The sequence below is a fragment of the Cnephaeus nilssonii genome (genome assembly GCF_951640355.1).
Source record: "Cnephaeus nilssonii genome assembly, chromosome: 9".
Classification (NCBI taxonomy): domain Eukaryota; kingdom Metazoa; phylum Chordata; class Mammalia; order Chiroptera; family Vespertilionidae; genus Cnephaeus; species Cnephaeus nilssonii.
The window spans coordinates 77,823,739-77,844,451 of record NC_137080.1 but is presented as its reverse complement, the minus strand read 5'-3'; the positions used below and the strand labels follow the sequence as shown (position 1 = coordinate 77,844,451).

Here is a 20,713-nt window from a genome sequence, read left to right as displayed (position 1 = left end):
AGATATTTTTTCAGGTATTCTTAAGAAGCAGCCTGTCCTTATCTTCATATTATTTGCTTTTTAGCCTTATGTCTAAATTTTAAGAAAATTTTTCTTAAAATACTAGAGGAATAGAGAGAAATGGGGGATATAATACATCCCCACAGAAAATTGTTGCAATAATATACATGGTTTCTTATTAAATCAGAAATATCTGAGTCAAAGTGAAAACACAGTGGCTACAACAGATTGTGGGCAATAAAGGCAATCTTTTTCTGAAGCCATCTCACGTCCTTACGATAAAATGATGTCCACACACATATGTGCATGTATCTAAACTTGTTCTCAGTCTGCTCTCTTTGCTGGGTTTCCTCTGTTACACTTCCATTGCTTCTACTCTTTGACATTTCCCTCCTTCTAGTAAAAAGCTAAATATTCACTGAGACTTTTTAAAATATATAATATAAAAATCAGTCATTGTTAAATGTCATCCTATTAGAAAAGCTCAGTACTGTGAAATCTAAATAAAATTTAGCAATGGACTAGCTCTTTTTCTCTCTAGTCACTCATAAATCTAATACACTAAAAGAACTGAGAGGGATCTAAATGAAATTGGGCTAAAGGAAAGAAACCATATTTAGACATAAGCTAGTATGCACTAGAGCACTTTTTCAGATTCATGATTCTTATATTATTATGCATAATATCATAATAACATCAGTAACATATTGAAGGGTTGGTGGTTGGTAAAACTATTTAAGATTTAATAGATTTTGTACAATCATGCAACCAGGAGCATGCTTCAATTCTAAGCCAACAGTTCCCCAACTCTTCAAATCAACCAGAATCCAGAAAAAATGCTTGAGTTTTCTTTTTATATCTTCCATACATATAAATGTATTGTAGGAAAGAGGTACACCTATCTCCATTGTAAAGACATAACATATAATACAAAAATACTAGCTAAGCTTTCGTATAAATATGTTGCTCTGTGTATAAAAAGGCAATCAATGTATTCCTTGAATATGCCTCAGATGTAAAGATATTCCTTTTTGGTTTTTACTTTAGAATAACTTGCACATTCATTGGAGAGATTGTATAGGAGTAACTAATACCCATTAAATATTAATTGCTTATTTATTAGCACTACCACATATAAGATGCAAAAGTAGCAACAGCAGCATAATCTAAAAGAATATGAATGCTCTAATATGTCACTGAGTAATATAGCTCAGAATCTGAATAAATTTCCTATTTCAGGGACCCAACATCACCTCAACATGTGCATGGGTTTGAGCTTATATTTCCAGTGGCAGGACAAGTTTATAGGGACTAACCATCCTGCTCATGGTGAGTCCTCTACAGCCAAGCAAGCAGGCATTTGTGAGGTGGTTAGTTTTATATATGTTTTCTAAGCATTATGCCAAGTTCATATTGTCTCTCAGGCTGGTTCTTTTGTATCAGCTAAAAAATGGAGCTTGGGACTCCAACAGTCTTAACCTCATGGCAGATGCCGTAGATGAACTTGGGCTTCATTCCTTTGCTAACGTAGTCTATAAAATTGAGAGTAATGTACCCCTGCCTTTCCTTAACATGTGCTTCACAGACTTAAGTTACTAAGCTCAGGGAAACATTTTTGGTAAATTCACTTCTGAAATGTGTATTGAATGGAAATCTAGTGGAGAACTTCAAAATACAATCTTATGGAGTCAGAATAACACAGCATAAAGTATATTACAGATCCTACACAGGCCTGTGCCAAGAACATGTTTGGCCTCATTGACACTCCTGCCTCACACAATTTGACAAAGGTGTCCTTTCAGAACTTTATAATCTAGATTAAATAAAGCCCAATCAGGGTCATACCTTCAGCCTAGTAAACTCCTGATCATCACTCCAACATTTTCCAAAGTATAAGTATTTCCCCAGTACCTACAGGCAAAATTATTATCATCTCCCTCCCTCGGGACTGAAGTTTTAGCTCATAACTCTATGGAATGGTGATAGGTCCTGTTTTTGTTCATATCTGTTTCACCTTAGCCACCCCAGAATCTAGCCTACTGCTTAAGTTCATTGCACTAATAAATTACCAAATGAAGTGAAAACAAGTAGCTTTAAAAAAATCTCTTCCTACATGCTTTTCACTTTAAAGTACCAAAATATAATGTCTTTGACTACCTAGGGAATAGAATAATCATAAATATATAGATAGATTTCATAGAGAATTTTTAAATTGAGAATTTAAGTCTACAAATGGCTCCTTAAGTTTTTATTCTTACCTAAAGAAACAGAAAGATTACATAATTCAGTATAGATTGACATGTATAATATGCACCCAAGAAATCAGCCCTAATTTGAGTTATTATAATTAATACTTACCCATAGCCAATGACTCCCCCTGAGTGAGTCACCAGTAAGGCTCCAATAGTCATATTCAGCATACTCTCTAGTACTCCGGTCTGTTGAGCGGTGATAACCTGGTGAGCCAAATTCTGTAATTTGTCGCTAGATAAGGATGGAATCAGTCCAGTGCTCCTTACTGTTGGCAGATCACCAATTTCAATGACCATCACTTTTGACATAGTTTCCACGGTGGTTGGTGGGGGGACCCTGTATGAGTTCATTTCCGTCATGAGAGGTTTACGTTGACCAGCTCTATAATAACTGGTACAAGGTACAGTTGGGCAATTGCGCTTTCTTTTTGCTCTACGGTCAGCAATGGCCTTTAAGGTTGCTTCATTGCCAGGCATATCATAAATAAATCTAATTTGGTCTTGGCTAATCTGTAAGAATTCAGTTAGTCTTTCAAGGGTCACCATTTCCCAGCCTTTTTCTAGGACTGAAAACAGCACAGTGAAGGCCAAATGAATGGAAACACCTGAGCGTATTTCAACACGCTTCTCTCCTTGTAGAACAACATACAAGAGGTTATCCATGAGGCTGAAATAGTTGGAACCAATAGACTCATCCAGCAACGAGGAAGTTGATTGAACCAGAATAGGTGGGATGAAGCTTTCCCCTAAGAAAACATGGGGGCTCTGGAGTTCATGGTAGAATATAGCCAACAGAAGTTTGGAGGTACTTTTGTTCCCCAACAGAAAAAAACGCAAAACGTGAGGAGTCTGATCCACAAAGCAGACCTTGGTGGTTTCCCTGGTGGGTAAAATGGAATAGAAAGTAGATACAGACCCTGAAGTAGAGCAGGACATATTGGCTTTTGCACTACTGAAGGTGTCAACAAAACCACTAGTCACAGAAACAACAGGATATAACTTCCTCATTGCCCAAGTGGCATTAACAATGTCAAGAATTAAGATCACTTGGTCAGTCTGTTTGCAGATGTAGCCTTGTATCAGGGATCGGTATGTGCATTTCTGTTCTTCTCTAAATGTACCTATAAAATAAAGGAAAATAAACAGGTGACATATGAACCACAATTGCTCAAAGATGATTTGCAATCCATCACATTCACAATCATCATCATCTGTAACCACATGAAACATTTTTTGAACACTTCAGTGTGCTAGATACCGAGAATGCAAAGAAATCTTGGGCAAAATTAAATTAAATAACAGCTATTTAATGCAACTTAAATGTATATGTTATATAACAAATGTAATTTAAAGTTAATAATGGCTGTAATTGCTAAGTGTAAAAACAGTGAATACATAAAATAATTAAGAAAAAGGGAATGATTACTAAGGTCTCCATAGTGAACAACAAAAATAAAACCAACAGGAGAGAATAGGGTAATACTTGAGTCAATGGGTAAAGAAGTAAATTAAGGGAGCTGGAACAGAAAATGTATGGCGATATATTAAAAATGAAGAGGTATATTCTGACCAAATTGTGACAGTTTGGATATCAAACTATAAAATTTTCTCATACTTTCTTTTTCTGTAAATGAAGAGTAAAAAAATACCAGAAGAGAGGAAAAAGTAATAATTTGGGGAGAGTTGGGGGTAATCAGGGATAATGAAAATATTTAAAGAAACAGCATTATCCATTATCCCACCATTCATAATCTTCCTGTCTATGAACCTAGAGTTGTTCTTGTTCTGAATCCAGAAATAAATCTTCCAGCAAAGAATTCCTTTGATTTAAAATCTATATTAACAAAATTGTCTTGTATTGTTTTCTAGATTTTTGTACTTGCCTTATTTCAAGTTCATCAAACTTGCCTAAGAACTGCAGCAACAAATAAAAACTGAAATTATTACTAATAAAGGATTTACTAAATATGAACATGATCTCTCCTCCTATATCCTTCTTTCCACATGATATGATTAGAAATTTGTGCCAAAGCTGCCTCTATATCAATAAATTAAATTACCAAAAAGTGGCTGTAAAAGTAGGGCACGTGGTTTACTTGTGCCTCACACTAATAGCAACAGTAGTCAAAATTATAAGGGAAATTGTTAAATATTTTAAACTAAATGATAATTTTAGCATATCAAAATGTGTGGGATGCAGTGAAACAGTACTTTGAAGGAAATTTGTAACATTAAATTCTTATATTACAAAAGAGTTGTCTAAAAATAATTTCTTATTCCATTATCCTAAATGCTTTTTAAATAGAACAAAGCAAACCAACATAAGTAATAATAAAGTAAATAATAAATATAAAAGCAGAAATCAATGAAATAGAAAAGAAACAAACAAAATCAGAGAATGTGAGCAAAGCTAAAACTTGTTTCTTAGAAAATATTCCCAAACTGAATAACCCTTCACTATATTGCTCAAGACAAAAAGAAAGAGAACAGAAAACACCATTCCAAGAATTAAAGAAGGATTAATATTACAGACCCTGTGGATGAAGGTTAAGAGACCATTACAAACTTTCTGCCAACAAATTCAACAATTTAGATGAAATACAATTTCTTGAAAACTGACATAAAACACAAAATTTGAATTGTTCTGTCTCTTAAAGAAATCAAATTCACTAAATTGAAATATAAATTATTATTAAGCACATAAACACCATAAACATAAAATCTAGGGAAAAGTAATATTAATTAATTATCCAACACACCTCTGTATTACTTTTTTCCTATAGTTTTGTTGCACACTTTTGTGGATCTCCTATATCTAACAACAATGTTGTAATATTTCTATAGGGATAATATAGAAAGATAATTCCATCATCTCTTTAATCTGGATGATAGACATTGTTGTTGTTGTTTTTATCACAATAGTTTAGAAGAGTTCCTTTCAGCTTCACAACTCATAACTGGTAATATATAAATGTTTAAAATTGTTGTCAAATACAGAAAATTTCCTAGAAAGGTTTTCTCTTGTATGAGCTATAATATTTGAATAAATCTGCACAGAGTAATTTTTATGACACTGTCACTTAAAACATACTTCTCTTTCTTTTTTTTATTTATTGATTAAGGTATTACATATGTGTCCTTATTCCCTCATTACCCCCCACCTCCCATTCATGCCCCCACCTCCCTGTTGTCTGTGTCTATTGATTAGGCTTATATGCATGCATATAAGTCCTTTAGTTGCTCTCTCCCCCTTACCCCCCACTTGTCCCCTACCTTCCCTGAGGTTTGATGTTCTGATTGATGTTTCTCTGTCTCTGGATCTATTTTTGTTCATCAGTTTATGTTGTTCATTATATTCCACAAATGAGTGAGATCATGTGATATTTATCTTTCTCTGCCTGGCTTATTTCACTTAGCATAATGCTTCACTTCTCATGTTCTTCTAAGTCCTTAGGATTCATTCACATCACAGTGTGACCTAGGGCCTTGTTCCTGTGTGTCATAGCATCGTAAGTTGACATGGGTGGCTAGTAAGAACTTTACATAGATGTGATTGTGAACCACAAAAACCACCTTCTATTAAACTTACATCAAATGAATATCCAACTCAACTTCCCTTAGCTAGATCCTAAAAGTGCTTGTGGCTACTCCACTGCCACTCAACCTCCTAGTACTATGATGGAAAATTTAGAGTGGAAAGAGTATTATTTCAAATTTTAGTTAAAATATTTAATTTTAAAATTTTTACAGAAACATAGGGCTATATAGACATATTGCTAGGATTCCTTTTGGAGTCTTAGAAGTGGCCCATGTAAGTGAGGACCCTGAAACCTAAACTTGATCAGCTTCACGGGACTTCCCTGAAACCTCAGTCAGCTGTGTTGTGGAGAGCAAATGCACTCATGCCTTGGGTTTGTCTAATGAGATGGCATGGACAAACAGGATGGCTGGGTTCACTGAAGCTTGGGTTTCTGCCAAGAAGTGACAGAGGGTCACAGGTATTAAAGATATTTGCAAATGTCTATATATATAAAAAGCCAGCGACCAGAACGCAGTAACAACCAGTTCAAACGGTCGCTATGACACCCACTGCAGTCAGCGAACCAGCCTAATGGGGGGTGGGGCCAGCTGGTCAACCTCCCTCGGCCCCTCCCCCTGGATGACCCCGCCCCTGATCACCCCCCCTACCCTAATAGGGAGTGGGGCCGGCAGCCAACCTCCTGCAGCCCCTACCCCCGGCTGGCCCTGCCTCCAATGGGCCCCCACCACCCCATCTGCCCCGCAGCCCCTCTCCCCGGCCAGCCCCATCCCCAGTCGGTGCCCCATTCAGGGGTGGGGCCAGCCGGCCCACTCCCCACAGCCCCTCCCCATGGCAAGCCCCACTCCCAATCAGCCCCCACCACCCCAATTGGCCCTCGGCCCCTCCCCCCAACCAGCTTTGCCCCCCGATCACCCCCCACACACACCAATCAGGGGTGGGGCTGGCTGGCCAACCTCCCCCAGCCCCTCCCCTGGCCACTGACCCCTGATAGGCTCCCCCAACCCAATCGGGGGCAGGGCCCGCCAGCCAATTGCCAGCAGCCCCTCCCTCCAGCTGGCCTGGCCCTGATCCGCCCTGATTGGGACCAGGCCGGCCAGATCCTACCCATGCACGAATTCATTCACTGGGCCTCTAGTCTAATTAGAATGAAGTACAGCACACCTCAGTTGCATAAGGAAGGGAATGAAATGAGAGTACTAATGTATGTCAAACAAAGGCACATGGCAGTGGGTTTAATGTCACAAGGAAGGGCTCTTGAACAAGTGAGCTGGAAAGACACTTGAGTTCATGATTTTGAAAGCTGATGGTGAGGACAATGTCAATGCTATTACTGTGTCAATAGTAGCAAGGTAGAAAAAAAAAAGCGTACTTAAAAAGCAACACCAACTAACATTTAGGTATTTTGATGTCAGATATTTTCCTAGAGAAGCCTTGAAGATGAGTTAAAGAGTAAGAGTCTGAACATGCACACAGACAATGACTAGGCCACACATAAAAATAAAATTCTGACCCACAATCTGCAGAGAACAGTCCAAGAAGCCAGACTATCATCAGAAGCAACCAGTCCAGGATGACCAAACAATAGCCCCAGAAATAATCAGCATAAAATAGCCAGTACTTAGGTAATAATTGTCAGTTTTCCTAATCCTTCCTTCCCTCCCTCCCTCCCTCCCTTCTTTCTTTTCTTCCTTCTTTCCCTCTCCTTTCTTCTATACCTAATATCCTTTATCTAAAACTTCTTAATGGCAGGTTTAATTATCCTTAGTTCATAGGTAGAAAAATTGACTTGCCCTGACTGGGTCACTCGGTTGGAGTGTTGTTCCATTCATCCAAAGATTGTGGGTTCAATTCCCAGTAAGGGCACATTCACAGATTGCCAGTTTGATCCCTGGTTGGGGCACATATATTTCTCTCTCACATTCATGTCTCTCTCTCTCTCTCTTCTTCCCCTCTCTCTAAAATCAATAATAATAAAATATCCTCAGGTGAGGATAAAAAAAGAAAAATTGACTTATAGAAATTTTGACTCACATAATCACTTAGTAAAAGTAACAAGGAAGAGATGGAAGAGAAAAGCATACTTCCAAAATTCTATGCCTCTGGCAAAATAAAATGTAATCTGAATAACTTCATTTTGGGGTTATATTTAGATGTAGGGTCATCTGTGGTGATTAATACTGTGAGAAAGGTGCTATAATAATCAGGATTTCACTCTACACAAATCCATTAAAAGGAACTCACAGAAAGATTTTTAGTTATTTGGCTAATCACAATTTTGATGAGATTCCATTGGCTTTTTTATATTACCATTTGGCCTTTTTATTACTTTAGCATACTATCCCAGAAGTATGAATGAACAGCCACGAATTTAACAAAGGTGATAGTCTAAAGATTATCAGCAACTGACATTAATTATTTAATTTTATAGACAAACTTGGAATCCTGGTGTTCACTTATAAGAAATTAATTTTTGTTTCTCCAGAATTTTACTGATGACTAAGAGATAGGGTGGTTTATCAATATCCTACCATCCACTTTCCTATTTTGTCTTCAGAGTTAATCAATTCTACCATGTAAATTTTAATGTGAAGCAAAAATAAAGCACATCATGTAAGCAATACTTTGGGGTTCCAGAGTTGCTAATTGGGTATAGTTATTAATTGGGGGAGAGAATACACATTAATTAATAAGAGAAGGCTGTGCACACAGCCAGACAGGTGTTATAGGTAATAACTCCCAGTCACAGCAGGCAGGGGCCATGGTGACAGTCCACTCTCCCTTCTAAATAGAGTCTATCGCCCTGACCAGTTTGCTCAGTGGATAGAGCGTCAGCCTGAGGACTGAAGGGTCCCAGGTTCGATTCCAGTCAAGGGCATGTACCTTGGTTGCGGGCACATCCCCAGTGGCGGGAGGGGGGGCGTGCAAGAGGCAGCTGATCAATGTTTCTCTCTCATCAATGTTTCTAACTCTCTGTCCCTTTCCCTTCCTCTCTGTAAAAAATCAATAAAATATATTAAATAGAGTCTGTCTTTGCTTTCTCTAGATTTCTTTCCTTCCTGCTTTTCTCAGTTGGGGAAGGTTTTGTTTTGAGTAATGATTATCTCTCTCACTTGTTTTTGCCTTTTCTTTTCCCACTTCTCCAAATGGCTTTATCTGCCAGTCACAATTTTTGTGGTCTGCAATTCTGATCACTTTTAAATGAAACCCATGCTGGCTTTGGTAATCATAATGTCATTTACAATTTACCACTAAACACGTTTATTCAGTTAGTAGCACACTGGAGAAAGAGAACTCCATATGAACTCACCGTGAAAAGCCTAATCTGATTATTTCCTCATGAAAATCCAGGCAGGGGTGCTTGTAAGAGAGACTGAGAGAAGGGCGGGGCGGGGGAGGGGGAGGAGGTGAGAAGAAAGCAAAGTCTGACCACAGCTGACTTTCATAATCAATGTGAATAGATAAGTGACACAGCCTGTCAGGGGCAGCCGTCCAGTCACCCCAGGGCATTCCTCTCAAAAAAGGCAAGAGTGGACAGGACTTAATAAATGCTGGGAGACCAGCAAGTATTGGCTTGGCATATGCTATTGCATTCAAGATGGACAAGAACAGTGATAAAGTCCAGAAGCTGTTCTCTAAGTGGGGGAAATTAGATTAAGCAGGTTGTATTTGTGAGTCTATGGGTGCACATGGCACTTGCTTTGTGTATACTTTAACACCCTAAAATAGCTTAGGCATACAATATGCTCAGCCTGTCTTTCCCTGGATTGGAAACCATGGACCTAAACACCAAGAAAGAGGCATGTTAGGAACGTCTGATGGAGGAGGAGAAAGAGGAGATGGTGCATACGTGTCTGAGTGTGTACACATGTACACTCAAGTTGCTTCCAGGGTTCTAACACATATTAACTTCGTGTCAATATTTGTCCTTCCTGTCGTGAAATGAGGATTTTCCACCTCATTTCACGTTTGAAAAGAAAATATGCCAAAGGGGTAGTCTTTGCTAGAAAAAAAATTAAAAGAAAAGAAAATAGAAACAACTTCCATCCTTTATTTAGAAAAATGGATCGCAAGGAAAGAAAAAAAAAGTATTTTTAAAATTAATGTTTTGACTCAAAGGCACATAGAATCCTTCCATCTTCCCCTTTTCAACAAAAGGGGAAAACTTATATGTTTAAAATTGAATGAAACACATCAACATTAATGATTTTTTTTCCTCAAGGTTAACACCACCATTTCCTACAATATATTTTTTAGCCATTTTGTGATGATTTCACAATTCATGGTACAGTAAAGTATAGAAGATTTTGACAAAAACAAAATATATAATCATTCTCTTATTTTCAAGAAATGAAAAGAAGTCATTTACAATTCTTTTCTGTCAAACAACATTTATACCTCATTATTTGTAATTTAACAAATATAAATGGCCACAGATCTAATAAAGTGAAGACAGGTTGAATTTATCCTCATTCATATATGTTGTCATAGACCCTCAGGGTTTGAGGAGTGGAACTCCAAAATCTCAAAACTATGTTCCTAAGATACATAAAGGAAGTAACTGGAATTTGGGGAAAATGTTAAAGAAAATATATTTTGGTCACATTAGAAATAATAGAGAAAAACATTCTACTTTTTTAGAATGGGGGATTCTAGCTAAAATTTTTTAACTTCAAAAATAAGGGCTATGCCTTATGTGTATAAGGTGAAGGTAAATTGAGAGTGATGTTCTGATGCATATTAGATTCAGTAGAGATGACAGAAAATACCACCTTGTTAATTTGGAGTCCAGAATTATAGGTCTTTAAAGTCTGTTGAATTACTACATTATGGTAGTTCTAGTCATTGTAAGAGGGATGAGATACATATATTTGAACATATACCTATACACAAATATAGTGGTACTATAGAAAATGTAATTTGACAAACTTCAAGTTCATTTAGTTGAAAAAGAACAGCATGGGTTAAAAGTTTAGCTCCTGGAGCTGCAAACTGAAGGCATTTCCAGGTTGGGTTTCCTAACTTGCTAGACAGTGGCACTGAGGAGAATGGTCTCTTCTGGCACCATTCTTACCGAGGAAGACAGCGCTCGAAAAGCTGGTGACTGATGTGGTGAAGTAGCTCCAAACTTTTGAGAGTTAAGAGAGGGTAGAGAAGAAATCACCAAGTGTGAAGACAGCTCAAGAGGACTGAAGATACCTCACGGGACCCGGAATACACACATCTGTAGGCCTAACGGGGCTGATGGACTTGAAGCAACAGGTTAGAGAACCTGTCCCATCCTTATGAACAATCTCACCAAGGTTTTTGTACTTGGGTCTGTTTTCCAAGAGACATTATATCTTGCAAAGATAATGATGGAATACATTTCCCAACTAATCTGAGAAAAATGAAAACCACATAAGACCACTGACTGCATGAGACAAGGATGTCTGTAAGGCCATAAGTTCTCTGGGTGAGTATCTTAAAATACTTTTTCCCTTTTCATAAAAGTGTTATTTTGAGGGGGTAAACGATCAGGAGATGAAAATAAGTGATAAAATGGCAAAGAGGAATGGTGGGGAGTAGGGTCAGATATGGATAAAAAAGACCCTTCTGAATCAACCATTTTTCCATTTTTTAATTAAAAAAACTTACTGTTATTGGTGAGAATCCATTCATCTATAAAACTCCACCAGTGAAAGTTCCAGAAGATCATTTTGTATTCTTTTACTACATTTTCTTGAAATAAGTGGCTTAGAAAGTGTTTTTATATTGTTGTCATTCTGTTGTATTATGATGTGACCTGCAAACATCAGTGGGTATGGTCTCAATTATGTTTTATTCTGTGAATACTACCTTGAAAACAGCCAAAGCAAATGCAAGCTCAGGAAGTATAGCTTAGGGGGTGAGAGATCAAGTTTTCGAGTCACAGAAACTTGCATTGCATCCTGGCTCTGCCACTTTCTAGCTGTAAAACCACAGGCAAGTTATATATATCCTCTCTTTGACTCAGTTAGCCCATTCGTACAAAGAACTGAGACTAGTCCCCAATTCATAGGCTGAAGAACAGGATTAAATGAGATGATGTATATGCAGAGTTGGGAGCAAACATGTGCTAATAAACATAAGCTGTTATGTTCACCGTAATCAAGAAAGGAGAATTTTTTAGAATACTTCACACTCTCCTTTTGCCTTTTTTGGCATTATCCCCATCTCAAGCTAATAATATTTGCCTTGGAGTCAGAAACAGCATCTGTAAGCATTGCAAGTAGTCATAATGAACAGTGTTGAAAGAAGCAGGCTACAGGTGAAGGAAATTCTAACATGTGAACATAAGACCTCTGTTTTTTTTGTGTGTGTGTTTTTTAAAATACTGGCAAGAAATACATACATACATACATACATACATGTGTGCATGCACACATATGCATGTGTATCTATAAGAAGGACACCTATATTTTCCACAAATAAATACATGAATATTCAAAATGATTTCCCTTTTCATCTAATCTTCACTTTTCCCTTTAATTCCTTTTGTAATACTCTCCGTGCCAAACCCACTCTTTCTCTCCACCCTCCTACTTCTTTTTCACAAGCAAACCTTGCCTGCCAGATTTAAAGAAAGTGATGTTCATGGCTCAGATTAAAGGCATGGGCAGCCAACAGCATTCCTTACAAATATAATTCGGTTCACTCTTTCCCCAGAATGATAAACTGATCCCTTCCCCAGCCCTCGGTTTGAAGCTGCAGCAGTAATTCTGTTGGATGCCAAAACGAAAATGAATGTGCCTGTGCCATGCCCAGCCCTGAGCCGCGGCTGTAATGAGATTTGAATGGGAAGCCCCGGACACAATAAATCTACGCCATATGTGACCGTTTCCTGTGTCAGTTCCTTTCTCATAACCAGTGGAGACTTTTTTTCCCCTCTCATGACCCCACACCATGACTCTGAAATCTTTCATGGCTGCTTATGGGCCTCGGGCTTTTTACAGCAGTTGTATAAATAAATGAATTTGACAGCAAACATCATAACAGTTAGCAGTAATGTGTGTTTGCCACAAGTGCCTATACGACCCACTGGAGAAATGGCAGAGGAAACAGCTTGTTTTGTTACCTAAACAAAAGTAGTTTCGTTTGACAAGTGGTGAAAGAATTAGTCAAATAAACTTGAAATCCACTAGGACTATTTTTGCCAAGTTTCCCTGCCAGTGAAATGTTCCCAGCTCCTTAATGCCCATGACTCACAAGAGATAAATTTCCCCTTTTTATTCTGAGATAAAGATCTGGGCTGGGAATATAAAACCTTTGACTGACATTTTATATTAATCTTCTTTTCAAGGCAACACTGTCCTGCATGGGAACTCAGATACAGCAAAGTGTTTCCAACGGAGCTGGTGGCAGACAAGCCCCGAAGGGTAGTTCAGGTGGGAAGGTGGGGAGGTGACTATAATGACCCAACTCACTGGTTACCTGTTGAAAACAAACAGAAGCTTATGAGGGCTTCCTTTTTCTTCACATTTTATTTCACTCAAGAAAGGACAATCTCTACACCAGTTACTAAAAGAAAGGGAGTTAACATTTTCCCCATATCTCCATAGTCCCAGGGAAAATGAAGTTAAGTTGCCTATATTCGGTGAATTTGCGGTCGATTTTACATAAGAACAAAAAGAGCACACATTTTCCTTAATTATATAATTTGGTTGCTTTGTAAGTCCTTATATATTTCTGCTCCTCCACTGGCATCTCAATGCCAATCCCACTGTGCCGGCTGGGAATGACGTTATAGCACAGTGGTTATTCTGATGGACTGGTTATTTACATGGACTCTGGTGCAAAGTGTGTAGGTTCAAATGCTGGCTCTGCTAGTTACTCTGCGATCTTAGGCAAGTAACTTAACTTTACTGTGCCTCAGTTTCCTCCTTAGCAAAGTGGAAAGAAAAATGGTATGGTATCAAGTTCATAAGGTGGCTATGATAATGAAATGCATTTTGAAAGGCTCCGGACAGTGCTTGGGACATAGCAAGTGTTATTATTATTATTATGCCAAACAAAGAAACTTGGGTAACTGTCTCTTTAGAAACAATACAGCACTTCTCTATGATAGCTTGATTTTGGCAACTAATCTGCGAAATGAATTTAAAACGTTTGAGGGAAAACCATAATAGCACCTTCATTTAACCCAATTACAATGAATTTCAAGGTATAGTACAGCACTACTTTAAATAAAAATACCATCTGTACCTTGAAAATAGCCCTAACTGGTTTGGCTCAGTGGATAGAGCATTGACCTGCGGACTGAAAGGTCCCAGGTTCGATTCTGGTCAAGGGCATGTACCTTGGTTGTGGGCACATCCCCAGTAGGAGGTGTGCAGGAGGCAGCTGGAAAATAGTTTTTGGGTGTAGTCATTTCCACTCTTTATATCGTGGTACTCTTTGTCACGGTTGAGTAATCATTGCCTCTAGAATCTTCTCATATTCAACAGAGATGGAACTGATTTGGGGGAATGAAAGTTGAGAGCTATCACCAACTAATGGCTCTTAGTCCAGGTACATGTTCTGTTCTCTGTTTTTATCTTTTTCAATTTAATTACAGGCACACCTTGTTTTATTGAGCTCCACTTTATCGCACTTCATAAATGTTGCATTTTTTTTTTTTTTTTTACAAATTGAAGGCAAGACCCTCCACCAGCAAAAAGATTACGACTTGTTTTATTGCGATGGTCTGGAATGAACCTGCAGTATCTCTGAGGTATGCCTGTATTAAAGGGGTTCACTAAAGTGCTTTGTTTGCATGATAATATGCAAGAAAGTACCTTAAAACTTTAGAAGGTCTGAATTATAAGCAATGTGAACAGATATCTCAATTGATAGACAGCCTATTACCTATATAACATATTCCTAGTGTTTCTCTTTTAACTAACAGACAAATACACGCAAACCTGCATTTCTCTAAATCTTTATTTATATGGAGAAAATCAGAAATATCAATGAGTTTCACTGTGTAAAAATAAATTGACTAAGTTTTGCTCTTAGAGCGGTAGCAATAAAACTTGTAAAAGGTGTGCCAACTGAAGGTAGGGAACCATATGACTTTATAAAACAATGATGATTCAGGAGTGGGCACAATGGGGTTGGCTGTAATTAGAGGGAGGGGTGGGAGTTGCTAGAAAGTGACAGAAATGAAGAGACATAATCCTATGGTAAAACAGGTTTAAATGATACTCTGTTTATAGTAAAATGAACTGAAAACCCTATCTTGTCATTGCTCCCAGCTGCACTGCTACATCTAGGAAACTTCTCAAATTGGTCTGTGAGAAAATGATTGTGTCCCTTAGGCAATTTCACTGTTGAGAAATGTCATCTGACAATATGCTCTCCTTGCTACTTCCAAATCCTTCCCCCAGATCTGTTTAGGATGCATATCCTGTCTCAGGATTCCCAAAGGTGGAGATTTCAAGAGGTAAATAACTCCAGCTATTCACACCCGACATGGTAACCAAGACCAACACACAGAGCTGAGCAATGTCTTTTTTGGTGGACCAGCCACTTCTACTGCCTCTTAAACAGCAAATGAATACTGCCACCTTGTAAAGTCTGTTTTCCTGAGTTAAAGAGAAAACTGGGGGGCTGGTAAACCCTAAAAGATCAGTAAGCTTAATCAAGCATTGTGCAGCTGTAAAAATAACTGCTCAGTGATTTCATTATTTTTAGGGTATGTGTGTCAACACATATAAAGCTAGGCTTGACAGGCTTGTACTTCCCCCATATTCTCATGGTTGAGTAGAATTATCAGTTAGTCATTAATCATTGAACAGAGGTATCAAGTGCCCCTTTTGGGCCACACAACTTAATGCAAAGAGTTGGGAAACTATGAGCCTTAGGCCAAATCCAGCCCATCGGCTATAGTTGCAAATAAAATTTTATTGGAACATAGCTCATATTCATTTGTTTACATATGTGAACTGTTATTAATTCTGCTTTTGCTCTGTAATAGCAGAGTTGAATCACTGTGGGAGAAATTCTATTGCCTGCCTAGTTGTAAGTATTTACTATTTGGCCTTTTACATAGAATGTTTGCCAAATCTAAAAGTTTTAAGTTATCTCTGAGGCAGTGACCAGCAAAGTACAAGGTGGAGGCTGATCGCTACCAACCAGGGATAGACAAGAAGTGTAAGCAAGAAATAAACCCTTCTTGTGCTCAGCTGTTGATATTTGCAGGTGTGTGTTATAGCCTATCCTGAAGGATATAGCATCTTAGCTATTCTCAGATGTATCTTTTTCTCTGTACATTTATAATATATCCTGATTTAAGGAAGGGAACAAAGACCATAATAGGACTCTTTTTTTTTTTTTAAATATATTTTATTGATTTTTTACAGAGAGGAAGGGAGAGGGATAGAAAGCTAGAAACATCGACGAGAGAGAAACGTCGACCAGCTGCCTCCTGCACATCCCCCACTGGGGACGTGCCCGCAACCAATGTACATGCCCTTGACCGGAATCGAACCTGGGACCTTTCAGTCCGCAGACCGATGCTCTATCCACTGAGCCAAACCGGTTTCGGCAATAGGACTCTTTTAAAAAAATGTTTTTGGCCTCAGGAGACAGGATGAGGACAAGTATTATTTGCATTATCTGTCAACATTTAGACTTGAACTTTGCCCTCTCTCGCATCCATTTTTTTTTTACATTGTTTATCCCAATATTTGCTTCATCTAATACCTGAGAACCAATCTTTTCTGTTAAAGCTTTTTCAAACACAAATCCCATGAATCCCTGCAAATCTGCCTTCCTTGACATTGTGATATAAAGATGAAATGTCCTCAATATACTGTGCACAGAAGGTTGCTGAAGTGATTAGGACAAGAAATTTCCATACACCCAGAATTGGCATTCTTAAGTCTTTCTGAATGAGTTCTTGCACTTGGGTTTTGGCAGTTTTAGTATGAGTGAAAAATGCATACAGTGGGATCAACTTGCTTATTTTGCTATGCCCAGATCTTCCACTTTGAAGGAAAAAGAAGCAGGTGCATTTTCTGGCAGAAAACAACATGGTCATCCTCACAGAAGGTCAAGGTGAGTAGACAGCCTGTCCCTGCTGCTCTCTGGAAGCAGGAAGTGATAGAGACTATAATGAAGCATCCTGGTGTTAGCCACGGAAGGGAGAGCCAAGGGGAATCTCACTAATACAAGTGCAGTGATCTGATGGACAGAGACACTAGTTTGATGATGTCACCTTTGGCAACAGAAGGCTATTATGCACCTTAGTTTCCTTACCATACGTACAAAGCAATATACATGGATATTTATCCACAGGGATATTGCATAAAACTTCATTGTACTAGTGTCCATGAAGTATGGCAGGAGAAAATGGGTCAAAAGAGGAGGCAGCCACCCAAACAATCTGCTCACTGAAGGTAACAAATATGATCCAGGAAGGAGAGTTGATGGGAATCAGGATCAGGTTAACCAGGTGCTGTCCAGTCATTTGAACAAATAATTTTTTAAGATTCTTAAAAATAAGATCCTAGGCCAGGGGCTCCCAGGTAAGCTACTTCCAAGTTATCTTTTAAGTTCAGTGGCTTCACTTGAAAACAGGTAAACACAATTCAGCAAGGTGAAGGGGTTTAAAGGACATTTGGAATTCAATTTTGAGCAAGAAAACATAGCTACATTACTGAGATGCACAATTGGCACCAGACATTCAGACAGAATGGCTTATTTATAGCACAGGCTTTATACAAACTGGGAGGTAAAGTAGTGGCTGAAGCTATAGAATAGGTACTGTTCTTATACTAGTATGTGCAGGTGTCAATAAATGTTACAGACAGGATCAACATGAAAAATAATAACTGATTAAGCAGGCTCAACCATATATAAAATTTAAGAATCAGAGCAGCTGTGTACTATGGTTTGCATATAAAGCTGATCTTTTCAATTTGGATGAAGTCTGGTATAGAATCAGGAAATCAATAGTCATTTTGGACATTATCTAATCATCTCAGATTTTTTTTTTAAATTATTGGGCAGGATGGGTAATGAGGAGAGAAAACAGGAAAATAATCTCCTTTTCTACTTCCTTTATTGTAAGCATTAATTTAACACTATTTATTGAGCATTTATCATTATCCTGATAGTGATCTAGCCTCTGGGAATATGATAGTGAAAAATAAAAGGAGAGGCACAGTGCTTGCCTTCATGGAATTTAGAGCTATGTCTCTAGTAACACATTTGCCTTCTCTTTTAGGGGCAGTAGGATTATAAGTTATTTGAGTACAGATATCAGCCTTTCTCATCTTAGCATGTCTCCCTCATCTCCCATACACTAGCACCAGTGCCTGATATACACACTGTCAGAAAGAAGAAACATCAAAATTTCCTGAGTAGTATACTATGTGCCAGGTACTGTTAGAATCATTCAACATGTCTTATTATATTTAATCATTATGACAAACTGAGAGGTTTTTATTGTTTCCATTTTCCAAATAAGGAAAGTGGTATTGAAACTGGACTTAAATGACTCCAAATGGCAAACCAGACTTTAGAAGCAGCCTAGATCCCTGAGTCACCACCAGGAGCACAGCTACTCTTCTTTAGGCTGAGATGTGGGTGAAAGAAAAATTTCCTTTTCTTAAACAATTGAGATTTGGAGAGGGTCAGGGGTATTTGTTAACTGAAGCTATTACTCTGCCTCATACAATATTCACATTTTGCATAAGTAAATGAAATAAATTTAAAAAGTGAATAATTACACATAGGGAAAAAAATCAAGGCTAAGGTGCCAGTTGGTTTAGAAGCAAAATTGAGAGAAAGGCCAAATAAATGCCCTGACTTTCTAACCGAGACTTCATCTACTGTTTTAGGAGGCTCCATTTAATGAAAGTATTGTTGCTCTCATGATGTTCTTGAGAACTGGCTACAGATGAGTTCTGCCTTCCTAGTGATCTTCACTTGGTGGCTAGCTCAAAACTAATTTGGGAGCCCTAACGATAGCTAAGAATTCAAAGCTCCACTAAGGTCTGGATACAAGAGCTCAAGCAGCTTGCTGCATACCAAGAAAGTCAAAAGCTCCAAAAAAGCTGGTTTAAAATTTGAAAAAAAGTTTGGCAAAAGGGAAAGAACATATTTCTAATTCTTGAGGGATAGCTCATGTGCTTTCCATTGGGCCTGCTCTGTGTCAAAGGCCAATTTCCATCCACTATGATATACTAAGTTATATGAATATTAAGTTTAGAGACATTCACCTACTGGGTCAAAAGCAAAATTAGACTATATCTATTATTGGGGAGCTTATCATTTCACCAACTATAAAATTCTTTTTGTTTGGATTTGATGCTTGTTTCCCCTGAAATACAGATTTCCCAGATAAAACTAGCCACTGCTCTTTTAAGAATGGTTTTCCAGGCTAATAGGAACTGCCTCCTGGGAAAATATTAGACCCCATAATGCATTTGGCCAATTTTTTGGTGCCATTGAAATTGTTAGGAATAAGAGTGGGAGAATTCCTTCCTGTCCTCTGAGACGATCAATTTATGCCCCAAAGCTTCAACCATATTATTCTTGTCTTAGGGCATAAGTACAATGTTATTATTGGTCATAAAATTAACTAATTTTTCCTCTCTTTTCTTTTCCTCTTCAGTATTTAACTCCCTGACCTTCCTCAACAGAAAAATCTATGGCCTGATTATACACTGAGTATAGAAGTATTTCCTTTTATTTGTTTTGAAATTTCCCACTGTTAATTTCATTGAGAGCATATTTGTTCTCATATTATGAAATGGGGTAAAGAAAAATAGAAGAAAAATTTTACTACTCCTATGAAATGTGAAATGTTTTATTCTTAGAAGCATTCTCCCAATGTTTTTAAGACTGTTCACTTTTGTAAGCTCATCATCCAGAAGTCCTACTCTGTGTTTACTCACCCAATAACCCAAGATCCTTTGTCAATTGCTCCCATGTATTCTGTGTAAACTTCACTCTTTTCCAAAGCAACTTCTTTGTTCTAACAGACTCAAAATGGAAAAAATGTTTCACATCAAGGGCTGGTGCCCATCTGTGGCAGTGGTGCCCAAGTATTCTCTGAGGGAGGATTAAAGGCCATCTACAGACTCAGTTGGAAAAGTGTGGTGATAGATTAGCAGTCATCTGGGGTGAGGAGTGGTATATATTCAGTGGAGCTTCAACAAAACTTGCTGTCAGGACAAACACCACTGCACTGAGTGGCCAGATTATTATGATCTCTGAAAGCATAATAATCTGGCCACTCAGTGTGTGTGTGTGTGTGTGTGTGTGTGTGTGTGTGTGTGTGTGTGTGTGTGTTTGTGTGTGTGTGTATACATATATATTAGAGGCCCAGTGCATGAATTCGTGCATGGGTGGGGGCCAGCCTGACCAGGGGGAGGGGAGGGGACATGGGCGGTTGGCCAGCCTGCCTGCTGGTCGAACTCCTGGTCGAGGGGACAATTAGCCTTTTATTAGCCTTTTATTATATAGGATATGCACTGAGTGGCCAGATTATTATGCATTCAGAGATTATAATAATCTGGCCACTCGGTGTATATCTGCTATGCAAACACCTTGCTCAATAGCTTATGTGAGTTTTCCATGTCCTCATGACCAGAATTCCATCTTCCAGAATTCTATCCAAATTCCATTCTACCAATCCACATCTGATATTCTTTAAATTTCTAAGAAGGTTCTTCTAACATCCTTTCTGTGCTGATCAAAGGATGGCAAAATTCATTCCATAATTTACTCTAAAGTATAACATTATAAACACTGGCTAACAAATATCATTATAAAATTTATTCTAAAATTGTCCCAGATGGATGGCAGCTTTGGCTGACAATGCCTAGCCTGAATTTAGAAAGGCACTAGAGATTCAGGGTGAAAAGCCTTTGAACCATTGATTATGCTCTCTCTTGTAAAGAAAGATGATTGC

At 38.2% G+C, this 20,713-nt stretch overlaps 1 protein-coding gene across 1 annotated transcript in view; it reads right to left on the bottom strand.

The window, feature by feature from the left end:
• Positions 1 to 20,713, bottom strand: part of PKHD1 (PKHD1 ciliary IPT domain containing fibrocystin/polyductin) — a gene marked incomplete at its 3' end in the record, with an annotated part of 394,211 nt that overhangs the window by 38,229 nt on the left and 335,269 nt on the right. Inside the window, exon 60 of the mRNA XM_079780770.1 lies at positions 2,359 to 3,373. Within this exon, the coding sequence (XP_079636896.1) occupies positions 2,359 to 3,373 (1,015 nt within the window). The remainder of the gene's footprint in view (positions 1 to 2,358; positions 3,374 to 20,713) is intronic.